General features: G+C 36.5%; 1 protein-coding gene across 1 annotated transcript in view; it reads right to left on the minus strand.

Moving 5' to 3' along the window:
- Positions 1–17,653, minus strand: part of LOC108742225 (ecdysone-inducible protein E75) — a 194,978-nt gene extending 177,325 nt beyond the window's left edge. The window contains exon 1 of the mRNA XM_025976235.1: positions 16,976–17,653. Coding sequence (XP_025832020.1) covers positions 16,976–17,174 — 199 coding nt within the window. The 5' untranslated portion in view covers positions 17,175–17,653. The remainder of the gene's footprint in view (positions 1–16,975) is intronic.
- Between the last annotated feature and the right edge of the window lie 1,016 nt (positions 17,654–18,669).

Genomic DNA, 18,669 nt, shown 5'->3' on the forward strand with positions numbered 1-18,669 from the left:
TGTTATAGGCGGATGATGAGGATATCGTGGGTAGAAAAGGTTAGAAATGAAGAGGTATTGGAAAGAATAGGAGAACAGAGGACTCTATGGAGATCAATAAAAAATAGGCGAGATAGATTGGTAGGACACCTTCTCAGGCATGAAGGTCTAGTCAGAGACATATTGGAGGCAGAAACAGGAGTTAGGAGGGGTAGAGGTAGACTTACATTAGATTACTGTTCGCAAATAGTTAAGGATGTGGGATGTTCTAGTTTTAGGGAAATGCGAAGATTAGATCAGGATAGGAAAAAGTGGTGGTGCGCATCTAACCATCTTAGAACTTATAACTGCAACTACTTACATGCAGATGAGTCATTGAATAAATAATTGACTCGTATGCAATTTAGTGTCACCCTTCATTTTACAGCGTGGCAACTGGACTAGCGTCTCCTTTTTCGATTCACATAAATATATAAATAATTTACAAACTCATATCTCATATTCCTTTTTAAAAGGCCTTATTCCTACATTGCCGCAGCTTATTCTACCTCATATTTTATAAAGGAGCATGTAATAAGTACGTATGAGTTTTATGTTTCTGGCTTATTATGTTTTCATTTTGGGTCTTATAGGTCAAAGTAATCTCAACATATTTTTGAGGAAAGTTGTTTCCAACTTTCACTGTATTTAACTTTACTAAAACTTCTCTACACTATTGATGATTAAATATATAATTAATCAAATGAAACCAACAAACTTTTTTTGTGAACTCTGATAGTGTCTTTATTGATTAAAATAGCCAAACAGTTTGCGGAGATCCTTAGTCAAAATGGTTTTCAGAGATCGAAAACCTTTGTGCAGGTGAATAAATTTTTTTTTTTAAAAACTGACAAAACAGTAGGTAGTGCATAAAAATAAATAAAAGTAAAAAAAATACTAGTCTGCGAAGAAATAAAAAATAGAGAAAGAGCGAATATAAAGCTAGGAAACGAAAAATTAGAGGAGGTGGCTGATTTTAGGTACCTAGGAAGTCAGATAAGTCAGGACGGAAGGAGCAGTAAGGATATAAAGCAGAGGATAGCGCAGGGTCGAGTTGCCTTCAATAAAAAGAAGTCACTTCTATGCTTGCGAACGATTAATTTAGAAATTCGAAAGATTGTTAAAGGTGTATGTTTGGAGCGCGGCGCCGTACGGGTGCGAAACATGGACAGTAGGCGCGGCGGAAAAGGAAAAGGTTCGAAAGAAGCGTTCAAAATGTGGTGTTACAGGCGAATGATTAGATTACCGTGGATAGAGAAGGTTAGAAATGAAGAGGTATTAGAAACAATAGGAGAACAGAGAACTCTATAGAAGTCAATAAGAAGTATGCCAGATAGGTTGGTAGCACACCTTCTTAGGCATGAAAGTCTAGTCAGACGCATAAACGAGAGTTAGGAAGGGTAGGAGATAGACCTAAATTTAGGTTACTGTTCGCAAATAGTGAAGGATGCGGGTTGTTCTAGTGTTAGGGAAATGCGAGGATTAGCTCAGTATGGGAAAGATTGGAAGTGCGTGTTCAACCAGTCTTAGGACTGACGACCTTATGATGATGAGAAAACTGTTAGACATTCAATTTTTATTCTTGGTAGGGTTTAGGTATTAATTTTTACGGTTTATAGCTTCGGTTCGTAGGACGATAAACCTATAAAAAATTAATTGCGTTCGTTTTTCCATCTGCTTTATACAAACGGTATTCTCATGTCTACATCACAAGAACGCAAGCCGTTTAGGCTTTTCAAAAAAAATTCACCACAGTAATACGAGTAGTTAAATTGGAGTGCTTGAACCTTTTGATCAACAAAAAACCCAAAATTTTTCAACATTGAAGTCTAATAAAATATAGTACTTTTGCTTGTAATTTTTTCAAATTTCAATCCTCTTATAGGGGCGAAATAGGGCTTAAAGCCAAACAATTAGTAGACTTAACGAATGTGTCGATTTTGATAAATAAAATATCTTGGCAACGCAGGCCACTGAATATTTTTAACTACAAAAAGAAGAAAGCAAAATGAGACTTCAGACGCTATATGGCCAATCATCACACCTAAATTTAATTCCATCAAGTTGGGTATGATAATTAAGACGTTAAAAGGCAATTTCAGGAGTTATATATACAATTTTCAGCTTTATAATAATTTTGAAAATATACGAAATGTAAATGCATACATAACCTAAAGGACAATAACATTGTTATTTTGAATTTTTAATTACGTAACTACAACGAATTTTCTTACAAATTACTCAATTTAAAGTGCATTCTGGCTCTTTAAAGAAAATCCGTTGGAATTCCACCCTCCTCTAAAGAAGCGAACGAGTGAAAGAAACATCTTGCTAGACTTCTAGGAATTATGGAGTAGGTAGGTAAGCACAGGTGTTTATATCACCAAAGTTTCAAATTCCATTTAACAATATACGACTTCGTACACGTAAGTGTTTGTCAGAGTTGGCGGGTTAAGAGTACAATACATTTAGGGTATGCAATCTTTTAGCAGCTGCGGGGATCTGTCCCAAAACCCTGATATAAAAAGGTACGTTGCCGTACACGTGCTTTCCAAACCCACTGCAATCGGCCCAAGTAAACTGCAGCAACGACGATTATAATTGACCTCTATGAAGTGGTACTGTTCGTTTCAAGAAGTTAGAGATATGCCCCTTCCCTTTATTATGATGCGCCGTAGCATACTTCCAAATTCAATCATATTTGTCTGCGTAGCTCATTTCTTCACCGATCATCTAGCGAGAGCTAGACAAAAGTGTACAGTACCATTTACTTAAACTTCCTCGTTAAAATTTAAGAATATGCTTTATTTAAAAGCATATTTAGCCAAAAATAATAACAAGTGAATTAACTTAACGTTCTACACACCTATAAATCTTTTGCTTTGTTTTCTATTGTTAATTTACATACATTTTTGTTTTAAGAAATTGCTAAACATTTTCGTCTAGTACTGTACAGTTCTAGCCGATCTCCTAAGACCGCCCATCGAGAGCTCTGCTCGTTCAAGCTTGTTCCACCTATTTAAGTCTTGCTCACGCCTAGTGTGTATTCTTTCTATCTTCGCGCAGATTTCAAGGTCACAATTCAAACAAATTGGGCTGTATGCCTGCTGGATTTAGGTTAGACTATGGTGAGAGACGACCCCCTGATTGGTTTGTGCGAAGTGCTGTGGTTTGAGGTTTTAGGTCAGGTTAGGGTTTCCTAACATTTAACCATTTCCAGAGTTTTGCTCCTCAAAATCCCCGTTTTATTAAAAAAAAAAAAAAAAGTTACTCGGCTTGTGAACGTCAGTATTACACTAATAGTTCAGTCAACCAGCGGTTTAGGGTCCGAATTCGTTCAAGAAACTCCGATTGACCTTAAATTTTGATAGTAAGTAGGGAATAGAATTAGATTCAAAAGTTACATATTTAGGATTTTTACATTTTTTTCTGAAGGGGTATTTTTGACCCTTCTCCCCTCCGACCCGTAACAAAATAGAGAGGGCATATCAGAAATACATAGCTACACTTAAAAAGATATACAAGAGATTTTATTTAATTATAAATGCAATTTAAAATAATATGGAACTATTTTTGCTTGTTTTTTTGGTCATTGGGAGTGGTTTGTGAGGGTTCATCAATTTTATATTTAAATGTAGAGTTGTACTATATTTCTCAAGAGGGGTAGTTTTCACCCCCAAAAAATTAAAAGCGCACATCAAGTTCATACGCTTTTAGCTTTTGATAAGGAGGGTATAATAAGTTTATAAACCAATTTTCAGCCAAATCGGTGTTTCTTGAACTGATTCGGAGATTTGCGCATCTTTTTGAGTTGGTTACTACTATAAGTAGAACACGAGTCAGTATGTCGGTTTGTCCACGATATCTTTTGAACAATTGAACAAACAAGCATTTGGGTCTTGCGACAATCGAAAGCTCCTTCTTAATATTTAATTCTAATTGTATTTTCAGATAAATATTATTAATAGTTTTTAAGTTGTTCAAGAATATGAAACTGGTCAAGAACACTAATCTTCGGCAATTGGGAGCAAGCCTCCCTTCATCCTGCACTAGCTACATCAATGCCAATGAAATTTAGATAATCCTAATTATATACATATAAATTTTATTCGTCTGCAAAGTAAAAATTTCAAAAGCGAAGCTTCTGCAGTTTGCATCTACCAACGAAAAAGAAGTGTGCTGCAATTTACATTTGACGCTCCGGTCAGCCCAACTCGTAAATGGGCGTAAATACGTCGACAGTTACATATGATGTGTTATTCCGATACTGTGAATGGCGTCAGTGAAGCGAATTTCCTATGAATGTGTAACAGCAAACCATAAGCGTTGTTGTAGGTGGGTACTCCCCCCATTCAATGAAAGAGAAAACCGATGACGGTCAGGTAAAGAGTTTGTGAAAGTAATAAGGTTGCACAAACCGCTTCGCTGCTTCATTGTTCGGTGGGGAGGTTGGAGTACATGTGTGACCCCTTTTGCTGACACCTGTCCGGCAGAATTGTTGAAAACCCTTTTCTGCTCTCAATTGATGCAATATGCGATATACAATAAAGTTAGACGCATGTACGTACACTAAGAGAAATGAAATAGTTGGATTTACTATGCCGTGTTAATTTTCCAATTAACATTTCATAGTTGAGTCTTTTTATAGTAGAAAAAGAGCTTTTAAAAGGGAAATTTACACAGCATAGTAAATCCAACAACATATTTTCATTTTTTTCAGTATAAACTCCAATTAATGACGAAAAACTGTTGTTTATGTTACTCCCTCGGCGGGAATCGAACCCGAACCCCTGGTTTTATGTACCAATAAACAATTTTTCCATATTAATCGGAGCTTACCTGTAGTGGGTAAAATTAATTCACTAATGTTCCTAGACACTTCTAAAATCGCCTTATACATATTCTCGCTTGTAACTTGTTCATTGCTCCTAAATTCACCCAATCCCCAAATTTCGATCCCATTAAAAACCATCGACCTAACTAACGAGTTTATCGAAAATGCTCTTTTCAAAATCCATTTTTGTATTCATTTGTTGTAAAAGTGTAAATGGAGAATAAATGAATATTGAATGAAAAAGTTAGTAATAAGCTCATTCCAAGTAGGTCACGTGACTAAAAAAATTTCCAGCCTAATTAGGAAATAGAGCATTATACACTACATAAATCGAAACTAAACTCGAGCCTAAGAAGATTGCAGGTACAAAAAAATTCAACGGACAAGTGGAAAAACGAACCGCAACAAAATTTTTACTTTTTACGGGCAGATTGTTAATGTACTTGTCCAATTTGAAAACCTGCCCGTAAAACTTCAAGTAAAAATTTGACCCAGCGCACATTTCGTTTTCACAGATTTACTGCAAATTATGATTTGATTTTCACTGAGACCGCAAATAGAGGCAATTATGCCCAGCCACGTGGAGAGCAGAGGTAAGAAAACAACAGCTGAGCACAGCACACACCGCCGGGACTCTAGCGGGCTCACCGCTCTCCGCGCGGCTGCGCATTATATCCATCTAATACAGCCGTTGCCTCCCGCCGCCACTGCCGCCTTTGGTCCCGCGATGTACCGTCTACCCCCTCCACGCGGTCGTAACGCTTTTACGTGACAGAAAAAATCGTACTACCCCCCGTCTATATAGAAGTTTCACTTCAAAAAAGAATAATGCTCGCGCATTATGAATAATGGCAAGTTACGTAGGGCGAAATAAATAATTATAATTTGAATGCATGAATGTTATTTATCACATTGCCTCGACATTACGAACATTTCCATGTGGGAAGGAGAACAAGTCTTCAAAGTTTTAACAGCAGTTTAACATTTAAACCTTAAATGTTAAACTGCTAAAATAAATTTAAGGTTTAAATGTTAAACTGCTGTTAAAATCTTCCTAATAAATAACAGGTCAATTGAAAAGTCCCCGGCCTAAAATAGTAAAACACATTTTTTTTGCAAAATTCGTTTTTTATATTCAACATAATTCCCTTCAAGGGTGATACACTGATTATAGCGATCCTCCAACTTTTCGATACCATTTTTGTAGTACGATTTGTCCTTTGCTTCAAAATAGGCCTCAGTTTCGGCGATCACCTCTTCATTCGACGAAAATTTTTTCCCAACGAGCATTCTTTTGAGATCTGAGAACAGGAAGTAGTCGCTGGGGGCCAGATCTGGAGAATACGGTGGATGCGGAAGCAATTCGAAGCCCAATTCATGAATTTTTGCCATCGTTTTCACTGACTTGTGAGACGGTGCATTGTCTTGGTGAAGCAGGACTTTCTTTTTCTGCAAATGCGGTCGTTTCTCGGCGATTTCGTCCTTCAAACGGTCCAATAACGCTATGTAATAGTCGCTGTTGATGGTCCTTCCTTTTTCAAGGTAGTCAATGAAAATTATTCCACGCGCATCCCAAAATACAGACGCCATAACCTTGCCAGCCGACTGTTGCGTTTTTGCACGCTTTGGAGCGGGTTCATCGTGTGCAGTCCACTCCGATGACTGTCGATTGGACTTCGGAGTGAAATGATGGAGCCATGTTTCATCCATTGTCACATATCGACGCAAAAACTCGGGTTTATTACGCGTGATCATCTTCAAACACTGCTCTGAATCATCAACTCGTCGTTGTTTTTGGTCAAAAGTGAGCTCGCGCGGCACCCACTTTGCACAGAGCTTTCTCATACCCAAATATTCGTGAATGATGTGATGTATACGTTCCGTTGATATCTGTAGAGTGTCTGCTATTTCATTCAATTTCAATTTACGGTCATTCAAAATCATTTTGTGGATTTTTTTAATGTTTTCGTCCGTAACAGCCTCTTTTGGGCGTCCACTGCGTTCACCGTCTTCGGTGCTCATTTCACCACGTCTAAACTTAGCATACCAATCCTTGATGGTTGATTTTCCTGGGGCAGTGTCCGGAAATTCGTTATCAAGCCAAGTTTTTGCTTCAACTGTATTTTTTCCCTTCAAAAAGCAATATTTTATCAACACGCGAAATTCCTTTTTATCCATTTTTTTCACAATAACAAAAGTTGCTTCACTAAAAATGCTATAATTCACAAACTAATGATCCGACAGCCGTCAAATTTATAGACGCGTCTTTTGAAGATTAGGACTAACTGAAAATCATATGGATTTAGTTCTGGTGCCGCCATCTATGTGTCAGGCCGGGGACTTTTCAATTGACCCTAGTAGAAATTGAGTCTGATTATTGATAATACGGTAAGTCCGGTCAATTCAAGTTTTTATTATTATAGGTCAGTAGAGTGAATGGGAAGATATTATTTGTTTTTAAATGTTGATTATGCTTTTGAAATAAGAATAACTGTAATGGAACCTGTTCTGCCCCATAGGTGACGAGCGTTATAAATAACGCCCGGTCAATTTGATTATTTATATAGTTGTTATCACACTGCCCTCTCATATTGGGCATATAAATTTTTTTTCTATAATGTCCTATTAATCACTCGGTTCATAACGTTTATAACACATCAGAAAAATAATCGGAACAACTTTGCTCTTTAAATGGTATAGTTTTCATCTTTTTGCAAAAACAATAAGGAGGAGACAGATTACCGAGAAATGTTTGAAGTTGACCTTTTTACTCGAACTTCAGTTGTACTTGTACAAAGGTGTACATCTATATACGAAGCTTATTATAACTGCTTCAGTAATGAACTTCTGTGAACGTTATTATTATCGACGCAAGCATGAGGCAAACGACCCGCTGTCGAGTTCATGTGCCTACTCAAGTCCAACAGCCGTATTTGCTCTTTTTATCAAGGATAAATAAAGTAATCTGGATTATTAACGACCGTAATTAGACATCGCAAAGAGTCCTTGAACATAGTGCCCTAATAATGGGAGCAGGAAATACATTCGGGCCAATTAACCAATTGAATAGAGGTCTTTAGTACTTATTAAAGGCCGTGGTTTCGTTTAATTTATGTAGGTCTTCTACTTAAAACCTTATTACCAAGTTTATCTACTTGCATCCAATTTTGTTTAAATATAAAACGCCTTCCCTTATAATCCGGATTTCTATAACATCTTTCAATAGGATAACAGGGAGAAATGTTTGACTTTTTCTTTACAAAGATGATTAAGTTTACTGCCTTCCAGAATTCTTTGCTACCGGGAATTTCCGAGTGAAAGTGGATGGATTCAGATCTATTTCCTACATACAACTGGTTAAAAATATATATATATAGGGTTGTTCGGAAAGTCATTTCGTTTTTTTTTTTGTGGAAATGAAAGACAGTTTTCGTATAATAATAAACAAATACTTTATTAAATTATATATTGACCGTTCTGGTCCAACACCTTTTGCCATTGCATCCCGTTCAAGCTGTAATAGCTTTTGGCGAGTGACCAAACTTGTGTGAGGTCTCGCGTTGTCTTGGTGAAACACTACACCTTTCCTGTTGATTAGTTCTGACCTTTTCTGTTGAAGTGCATCATTCAGTTTGTCCTTAACAACCCGATAATATCGCGCCATCACATGCTGGGGTCGGCGAAGTAGTTTTCTGTCACTACTTCGCCCACCTCAGCTTCTACACCTCTGAAGATTTTCAGCAGCAGCTGCTGACGAAACGTCAGGACACAAATCAGTCTTTAGACCACGGTCTACCAACCCGGAAAGAAATTACTTTCGATTAATTATAGTTAAAATTATAAATAGAGATATACAGTGGATATCGGGTATAACGAAAACGAAGGGACCACTACAATTTCGCCGTTATATTAGGAAGTCGTTACAGGCAAAGGTAAAGAGATACAGACACGTATGAGTAGTTTTCACCATTTTTCAGTTTTGAAACGATTTCCGCCTTTTTTTTTTAACAGTAAATGTGCATCTAGGTGTCGTACTTATTCAAATGCTTACTAAACACAGTTGCTACTCAGAATATCACTGTAACTGAACCACTTTAACGCATTCTACACGCTTATCTATACCTACCTGGCTAACATATATAGACAAAGAGTAAGATCACTACACTTGCTGACCATCTCTGTGAATGTAAACAAAAGATAAGAAAGCTCTCTGTGGCTTTGGAGGCTGACTCCGGTCGCTATATCTGCATGGGATTGCTAGGGATTTGTTACAAATGATTCATTAAAAACAGTTGCTACACCCGAACTCGGTGTTACATCCGAAGTCGCTATAGCCACATGAATTTTGTACTAAACTATGCTTTAAATTCAAGGGACTTAACGTTTAAAATGGTCGCTATAACCAAGGTCGTAATAAATGAAATCCACTGTAATTGACAATTTTTAGGTGGTATTATAATTAATTAGGCCAGGAAAAAACATGAAAATTGAACATCATATGCACACTACTGATACATTAACGACCGCAATCCTACAATCTATTTCATGTACGAATAATAACATAAGCTAATTTGAAATTGAAACTCCAAACCAAGGGGTGAAATGTCGGGTAATATTACTAATATAAAAAAACCTTTTTTACCTGAAAATAGTTCCGATTGGATCCTTCTTGAATAATTTTATCAGGGAAAAAAATGAATATTACCTGTCTAATTCCTAAGCCATAAAAGTCTTCATTTTAATGCTTAATTTGAATTAATTTTTTCATTAAAATTTATTTACCATCTAACAATTATTTTTAAAGATTATTGAATACTGTGCCACACATAAGAAGAATGCCTAAATATGTTTTATATTTATTACACAAAAATTAATAAAACAGTTGTATATTTACTAGGCAGCCAAAATCCCAGGGACAAAAAAAGAAGGTGCTCTGACGAATGTTATTTTTATCAGGATGTAAAATAAAATTTTTCATGGGAAGAAGTTCATTACGAAACTGTCAAATCTCGCGTGTGGAGAAAATGAGAGATTTCTGGAACAAACAAATATTGGTATGATTGGTTTGACAGAGTTAAAAATAGATGATGTATGAATGATAAACGTTTCATATGTCGTTATCATAGAGTTACCACAAATTAGTCATTTTCAATTTCTATCGATAACCGAACCATGATTTCACTTTGTTAGTTTTAAACTATTGTTTCTGTTGCAGGTTTACTCAAGCGTTTTACCTCTTCGCAAGTTGCAACATAGTGCCTAATGTAAGTGAGCGACTAATTTATCTAGTTATAAAGAATGTGTTTCAAAGGGATATTATGGATATGAAATTTCGGGTCCGCATGTGGATACAGATATCGGTTACGCCGGATATGAAATTATTTTGGATTACTAGATTTTTAAACGAGAGCCAGATAACCGGAAAATACTAGTGGCAGAAATTTTAGTCCATTTGCACCCTTCCTAAGCCACCTCTAAAAGGGTGGATTTATGAAATGGCCACATGACCGCATTTGGACTATTAAAACGTTTAAAAATGTAATATTTTTTAATACTCAACCTATGTTTATCTTATATTTCCATTACTTTTGTTGTAATCCTCGTAAGGGGTCCGAATAAGCTAGCAGACATTTATTACGCGAAGCGGCCGAAAATCGGCGTAATATTAATGCAATAATAATCATAATTGTTACAAAATGTTAATTTAAATTACGAACACCACTTTTACGAATTTTATTGATATTGTATTGTGTGTTGCAACCACATTTTACACAAACACTTCATTTCATCGCATTTTCACCATCTCAATTTTTTGGGAATTCATATTTCAGATGACATGATTAATACGTTTTAATAGTCCAAAAAATGTACTTAAGTGGCCATTTCATAAGTCTACCTTTGTAGGGGTGACTTGGGGAGGAAACGATTGGTCTAAAATTTCTGCCAGTACTATTTTCTGATTTAGCTTTAACAGAACTTAAAAACGGAGTGGCAGATTTTTTTACCACATTAGTCAAATTACTTACTAAAAATTGGTCCGACTAAAATTTTTACCACTATTTTTCCATAGATACCTAAAATTACATGTACGTAGTAATAAGCATTAGATTAAGGAAGCTTTCCAGAACTCCTTATTAGGCTGCTCGCATATTCGGCCACTTGTGGTCGTCACTAGAGGCGGCCACACAGAGGACAGTATGTTGTATGTATACAGGTGAAATGGTGTCGGCATATTCACGTAAACATCAGTGGCTCATCGAGCCTCAAGCTCCAGTAGCAGCCCGTTCTCGCTACTTGAAACTGACTGTAGTCACCCCTTTTCCGGAGCAAATTTAAACCACTGTCACTGGCCACTGGTCACTGTTTGAATTGGACAGCCTTGACACAGTTATTTTAAAATTAATACCTAGGGCTGCTACATTTCAAAACCAGGAGGTTTAAGAGTTGACAGTTTTATTAAAATAAAAGGGTTCTTGTATATATATCCTTTATTCAACTTAAATTTAATATGTCAACTTCAACACAACTAGCAGGTCCAGCTGGATTCTTAAATCACACTTTTCATTTGTTTGTAATTTTTTTAGCAACTTTTCTTGCTCAGAGTTGTCAAAAAATTTCAAAAAATCATGGCAAGACACTAACTGCTTTAATTAAAATATTATTGCGGGAGACTGGTAATTTGGTTTATAAAAATCTGGCGACCACCAGCGTCTTATAACAGTGTCAAGTGGCGACCACGTAGCGGCAACCAATAGTGGATATGTTATAAGCCACGCTTCTAGTATCTAGTGACACAAGTGACCTAGTGTGGAAACTTATTTTTAATTCTTAGTACTTGTGGGCATGCTTCTCAGTTTTCCCCCCGCGGGACCATCGTGATATACCACTGATTAACAAATTAAAGTACAGGAATCCTTATTTAATACTAGTTGTAAATAAACAAAAAAACAAACGCTTTCTATTTTTTTAAAAAATGGAATAAGCGCACACTCCTGATCTTACGCTTGCTGTCAATGTTATGACGTTTTTCATAAGTTTCAAGACAAGTAATAAGCGCCATCTATGTAACAGTAGGATACTGTTGAGTATTTTATCTTAATTTTTTGAAATAATTTAGGTTCATATCGTGGCAAAGGCAAAGGAGCATTAATATCCAATAAACAAAATTTCCGCTGTAGGTTTACGAGTATGTAGGCAGACGCACGCGAACGGACAGTTGTTTAATTATCCCTAAAAATAAACGCATGCTGTGTTACATATACGTGTATTTGTATATCCATACACAGTATTCACGTGCCTGCGTACCTATGTATGTACATACGTCTAGGTACATTAAAACATTAAATTGCCGTTTTAAAAATAGACCGTTTACTGTTGTCTAAACAAGTACCCTTCGTCTTTGGCGATTTAATTTTAAATGAGAGAAATTTATTCTAATTTCTATCTATAGGACAAAAATTTATCTTTAAAAAGAAGGTGGAAAACTCATTCGGAAAGTTTTTCTAACTCGCTACACGAGAAGCCTGCTGTATTATCTGAATAAAAATCCAAATAACTTTTGGATAATAATAATCCTTTGACAATCAGTTAACCTAGTCTTGAGCTGTAATAAAAAGTCCTAATAAATGTTCCACTTTTTTAGATTTCCAATTACTGAAATTTTCGGTAATGTTGAAATGGTTAATTCGCCAATGTTGTATTTTTTTTAGAGAGGCACCGGATAGTGGTTTTGTCAGATACCGAATAACCCGACCGGATATCCGGCAAGACCACTACGGTCAATGGTTCATGTTTTCGTTCTGACGGGCTTTACATAAAAAACCACCATCACCCACGTCCCAAACCACATTAAGACCCGGCGCAAATTGAACCCAGTCCGTGCACTGCAAAGGCATAGCTCACGTTTGTTCAAGACCCAGCCCATGTACACGTTTTTCTTAGATAGCGCAAATTGAACCTAGTCCAGACCTAAATTATTTCCACGATGACAGCAAAACAGCAACCACTTCTCGATGTGGAATCTGAACGAACAAATAATTATTTTACTGCATTTACTCAATTGAAAAAGAAAGAAAATTAAAGTAAATGCATATTTACGAAAATGAGAGCGACATGGAGAGTTTAAGTTATCGAAAGAAGTTCCAGACAGAGTATTTAAAGGGTCATTTCGATTGAATAGAAGGCAGTTTAATGAAGTTCGTCAATTAATTAAACAGGATATTACTGGTGGAGAGTACAATTCGCAATAACCTTTTGGAAATAAGGAAAACTAGCCGTATGTCCATTTTAAAAATTATACGCTATATTATACCCACTAGTCACTCGGCGTGAAATGGGTTCACAACATATGCTACGCCTTAGGCCCGGCGCAAATTGAACCCAGTCGTTCACAGCACAGGCATAGCCCATAGACAATTCTGTGAAGCACAGTTATAGAGAGGGTTGCGCATATTGAACTCATTCCACGCCGAGCACAGTCTCTGATTTTCACGTGTGCAATCCTATGTTGCAAACGCAATTTTCGTGGGTTGTTGGTTGTGTAATTTGTTGTAATATGTTATAAAGCGTATAATTTTTAAAATGGACATACGGCTAGTTTTCTTTATTTCCAAAATGTTGTTGTGCATTGTATTCCCAACCAGTAATATCCTGTTTAATTAATCGATAAACTTCATTAAACTCTTCTATTTAATCGAAACGACCTTTTAAATACTCTGTCGAGAACTTCTTTCGATAACTTAAACTCTCCATGACACTCTCATTTTCGTAAATATACATTTACTTTATGTTTCTTTCTTTTTCAACTGAGTAAATGTAGTAAAATAATTGTTTTTTCGTTCAGATTCCACATCGAGAAGTAGTTGCTGTTTCATGTCATCGAGGAAATAATTTGGGTCTGGGCTGTGTCCAATTTGCGCTACCTCAGTAAAATGTGTACCTGGACTGGGTTTTGACCAAACGTGCGCTATGCGTGTGATGTACGTGGACTGGGTTCAATTTGCACCCAACCTAAGTTTCGTTCAAAAAGTCGTTTAAACACTTATCCAGATCCAAACCGGGTACTCGATCCATCTCTAATTTTTTTATATCCCCTTTTATATAGAACCGCATAAAAGTGTTTTTATACCGCATGCCTTCGCTCAGAAGGGTACTATAAAAATATATCAGGTCAGACGTTGTGGGGGTTAAAAATTTAGAAAGTTGTGTGACATATTACATGAATGACCCTGTGAAATTGCATATGCTGCTTATACACATAAATCTGGATGGAGCCATTAATTAAGAAGATATAAAAGATGGTTCAAGTTGTGTTAAAGTAAAGTAAACCTAAAATCTACTTTTTGTCTTTTGTGGGAACTAAATAGACATAAAATCATACGAATGAGCATACTGAGTTCAGAGAAATTGAATTCTCAGCTAATTCTGGTCTTGTTTTGAGCATTTCGGTTTTAAAAATTAGTATCTTTATCGTAAGTCCACCTTTACGTACTTCTTTCTATCATGAGCCAATCTTCGCATTTTCCGAAAACTAGAATATCCTAGATCCATAAAAACAAGACTTTTCACAAATTTATTCAAAAGTAACAACTGCTTTGCCAAACATTGGCCTCATCTCTGGTCAAAAATTTCTTCAATAGACTATTGAATATTTATCTGAATTGTTTTTGACACCAGGGTCTACAAAATGGAGACTTGTTTTGCCATGAACCATTACAAATATCCGTGTAAAACCAAGCTTCATCGGTTGTGATGAAATTATTCTACTTTTGATTGTCCAACTACTTATACAATAACGCCAAACATCTTCGCCGACGATTTGACAAAAAATGATGTGCTTTTAATATGAGTTATTAAAGATTAATTGTGCCCTACTTTTGGACTTGCGAATAGAAATCTAATGTAGATCTTCCTCTATCTCTCTTTACTCCTGTTTCTGCTTCTCATAAGTCTAGCCTTCCATTTCTCAGATGCCCTACCATTTTATCTCCCTTTTTCCTTATCGAATTTCATATCTACCCTTTTCAATATTTTTTCGTGTATAACCTTTTCGATACACAATATCTTCATTATACGCCTATAACAGTACAAGAATTAGAATTTTTATATGGTTAAATTCAATGCATTAGTGAATTTATTTTTTGAATTAACCTTTACCCACTACAGATAACCTTAAATTAATGAAAAAAAATTGTCAGTCCCTCGTCGGGAATAGAACCCGGCCCTCAGTTGTTTTACGCTTGCTTACCGATTTGAGATTATCTGTAGCGGGTACAAGAATTAGAATTTTTAACAAATTTTCATCAACTTCACAACGAATTGGTTAGGCAGTTTTCATAAGAAAAAATTGTGAAACACAAGTGTTTGAAGACTTATTAGACTTTACAGACCCATCTCCAAAAACAAGGATAGGGCTATTTATACCTGTCCAGGAATGTTATGGAAACATAACCTCTTCTCATAACGAGGAACAATTGCAAATGGTTTTTAATGGTATTCAAGGTTAATTTAATAACAAAAAAAAAAGTAAACGGTTTCCATTCCATCTTATCAGCCGTATCCTTGTACGATAATGGGTAACATGATGTGTGGACATAACCTCTTCTCATAACGAGGAACAATTGCAAATGGTTTTTAATGGTATTCAAGGTTAATTTAATAACAAAAAAAAAAGTAAACGGTTTCCATTCCATCTTATCAGCCGTATCCTTGTACGATAATGGGTAACATGATGTGTGGACGTAAAGGCGCTTAAGAACACACTGATATATAAGTATTGTTCATAAGGATATGAGAATGTTTTGTATTAGGTAACAAGAAACGAAGTAATCCAATTACCCAGTAACAGTTTTGTTTATAAACAAAAATATTTAGTTCTTATAATGGCTAGTTCACTGTCTTGTTGTTATTGTTTACGGAACAATTAAAAAAGGAAAACAAAAACAGAGATGAGTTCACACGTAAAATGTGTCAAAATACCAACTATTATTATTTATGCATGTGCAAAAAGCATATGTTATAACACGATGGACAGCAGTTTCCTTTATCAGGATGTCTAAGTAACATTTCTATAGTAACATTGGGAAATCATTTATTACAAGAAGTAAAAGTGAATTGAGCACCGTAAAATATACATATATATGAAACACTTTTACACTTAATGAGGGTTAATATCAAATATTAATGTGAAAATTAATTTTCAATTTTTTTACCCACTGTAAACTAACTACCTTAGGTTAATGAGGGAAAATTTATTCCTGTTGTCGCCTGGAGTCGAACCCGGGACCTTTGGCTTTACGCACCAATACTCTGTTGTCATCTGTCGTAGTTTAATGGTCAGAGCTTTGGTGCGTAAAGCCAAAGGCAGCGGGTTCGTTTCCCGGCGAGGGCGTAACAACAGCAACAAATTTTCCCTCATTAACTTGAGGTAGTTTATGGTGGGTAAAACATTAAAAATTAATTTTCACATTAATATTTAGTAAAATGTAAAACATATTTCGCTAGTGTTAAAAATTTTTGTAAATTTTAGCAAATCCTAAAACAACCTAATTTTTTACAATAAATAAACAAACAGCCTTAGAATAATGATGAGAATAATAATCTTATCAAGTAATCGAGGCAATTTTCGTAATCGCAGTGCCTAGTACTCGTTTATATTCAAGTTCAATATTTCATGAATTTCTACTTTTATCTTTTTTGTTTGTGGTTTGTTTGTTTTTTTTTATTTCTTCACTGTTCCATTCAATTATCGGGCAATTTTTATTATCCTCATTAGAACAATTGCGATTTCGTATTATGGCAGTGTGCATAAAAAATATTGTAATACCGAGCAATTCTAAATAATGAACTCGCCAGCTACATACTACACGCCTGCTGTTTTATATTCCTACATACGTGTATATAAGTGGCACAGTCCGGTTTGTTTACAAACAAAACCGTCCTAGTGCATTCATTGACAGTTCGATGACGTGCATGTTTCCACAAACAACACGCAAACACCGAAAACAGTTATACATTAATATTCAAAACAATACAATAGGTAATTAATTCTATTATATAAATGTACACATATATTGATAACGTAATATTCAAAAAGCAACGAATCGTAAAATAATAATCACTCACCTAAATCAGGAATCGAACTTGTCGGTTCTTCGTGAGTAACACGTTCGCTTTTAATTTCGTTCGATTTTGACCTTGGGGGAGGTGGGGGAGGGGGTGGTCTCATAACAGCCGACGGAGAAGACGTCGACGACGACACGACCGACGACGTCGGTGGCGGCGCCCGAAATTCCGATTTCAAAACAATCGTAGTCGTTTGCATCTTGTAAATATTTCAATACAGGAAGTTCGACTAGTGACACAGTTAATCCAGCATTTCGCGAAAGCTGGCAGACAACAGGACTCCCGTCCGCTTGTCGGAATTCGATAAAAAAAAGTTACTATAGGCAGTTAGCGTGGGAGGAGAAGTCACTACTAAAATTAGTTAGTCGACTGCGACTTGTAATAAGTGTGCCAGTGAGAGTGTTCAGTGACCGGTTTGGTCGCTGCCGAATACTTGTGATGCCGATGGCACTGGCTGGCGCCCGAACGAAAGTGAAATTCGAAGTGCAACGGTGGTTGTAAGGGCGCGCGCGGGGTGTACGCGTGCGCCGCTGCACCCGTCTGTCTGGCACAATATGCACCACTTAATCGTCGCAACCCCGTTTCGTCCGTTGTCTGATATTACTTCGTCGCGGACAACCCGAAACGAAACGAGAAGGTTTGGGCGAACGAGCGAAGAGAACGATAGCACAGCGTGGCGAACGGGAGAGCGTTAGCGCGGTTATGATGAGTCGCGACCGCGACCGTGCGGCGTTTGTGGCGCGCTTGGCCTTGTCCTTGAACGCGGCTCCTGAACTCGGCTACGGAGGACAAACGAAACGGACGGGTATCGATTCGGGCCGCGCGCGTTGAGTTGACAACGCACCACGCTCTCTTTATTTATCATCTACGACCAACTCGGATCATTTGACAATATAATGCTTCTCAAGTAATAAAAGCCGTTGGGCGGATTGTTTCGTTTTCACTTTTTTTTTCATACTTACGTATATCTAACAGTTCTATATGTATACATATAGGACGACCTACTTTCCGGAAATGACGCACAAAGGCAAAATTAGGACAAATTGAATTGAATGAAATTTGTACGCCTTCTGTAGTTATGGCTATTTTATATTATTGTTTATGTTCCTACTGTACATTATTACCTTTTCGAAATAATTTTCCTAAGTTTTGTTCGCTGGAGTAGGAGTTCCATTCTATGTACGTCAATATTTATCAAATTTATCATCCTAGGCTCGTCAATCATGAGACTGGTTGAACTTGCACTTCCACTTTTTCCTATCCTGAGCTAAAATTCGCGTTTCCCTAAAACTAGAACATCCTGCATCCTTAATTATTCGTGAACAGAACCTAATCCACCTCTACTCCTCTTAACACCTGCTTCTGCTTCTAATAACCAGCTCTAATTTATACATACCAATCCTTATGGAAAATCAACTCTGGTCAAATTGACTGCAATTGGAGTAGTATGATGTTCTTATTGAATTTCTAATCAAAAGTTGTTGGCTGTGTAATCTAGAACTGGTACGACATTCTATCGAGTATCTCTTCATGAACTTCAGATGTGTAGAGATGTTCAATCCAAAAGATAGCGGGTCTAATGAGAAGCAGTAGTAACTTCCACCGTGATCTTGATAATCATCTTCAAGGTCACTTTAGAATCAAGGGCATTTTTGATATGACCTTGGACCTGACCAATTAAAACCGGCAACCTC

Source organism: Agrilus planipennis, unplaced genomic scaffold, assembly GCF_000699045.2.
Source record: "Agrilus planipennis isolate EAB-ADULT unplaced genomic scaffold, Apla_2.0 scaffold226, whole genome shotgun sequence".
Lineage (NCBI taxonomy): Eukaryota > Metazoa > Arthropoda > Insecta > Coleoptera > Buprestidae > Agrilus > Agrilus planipennis.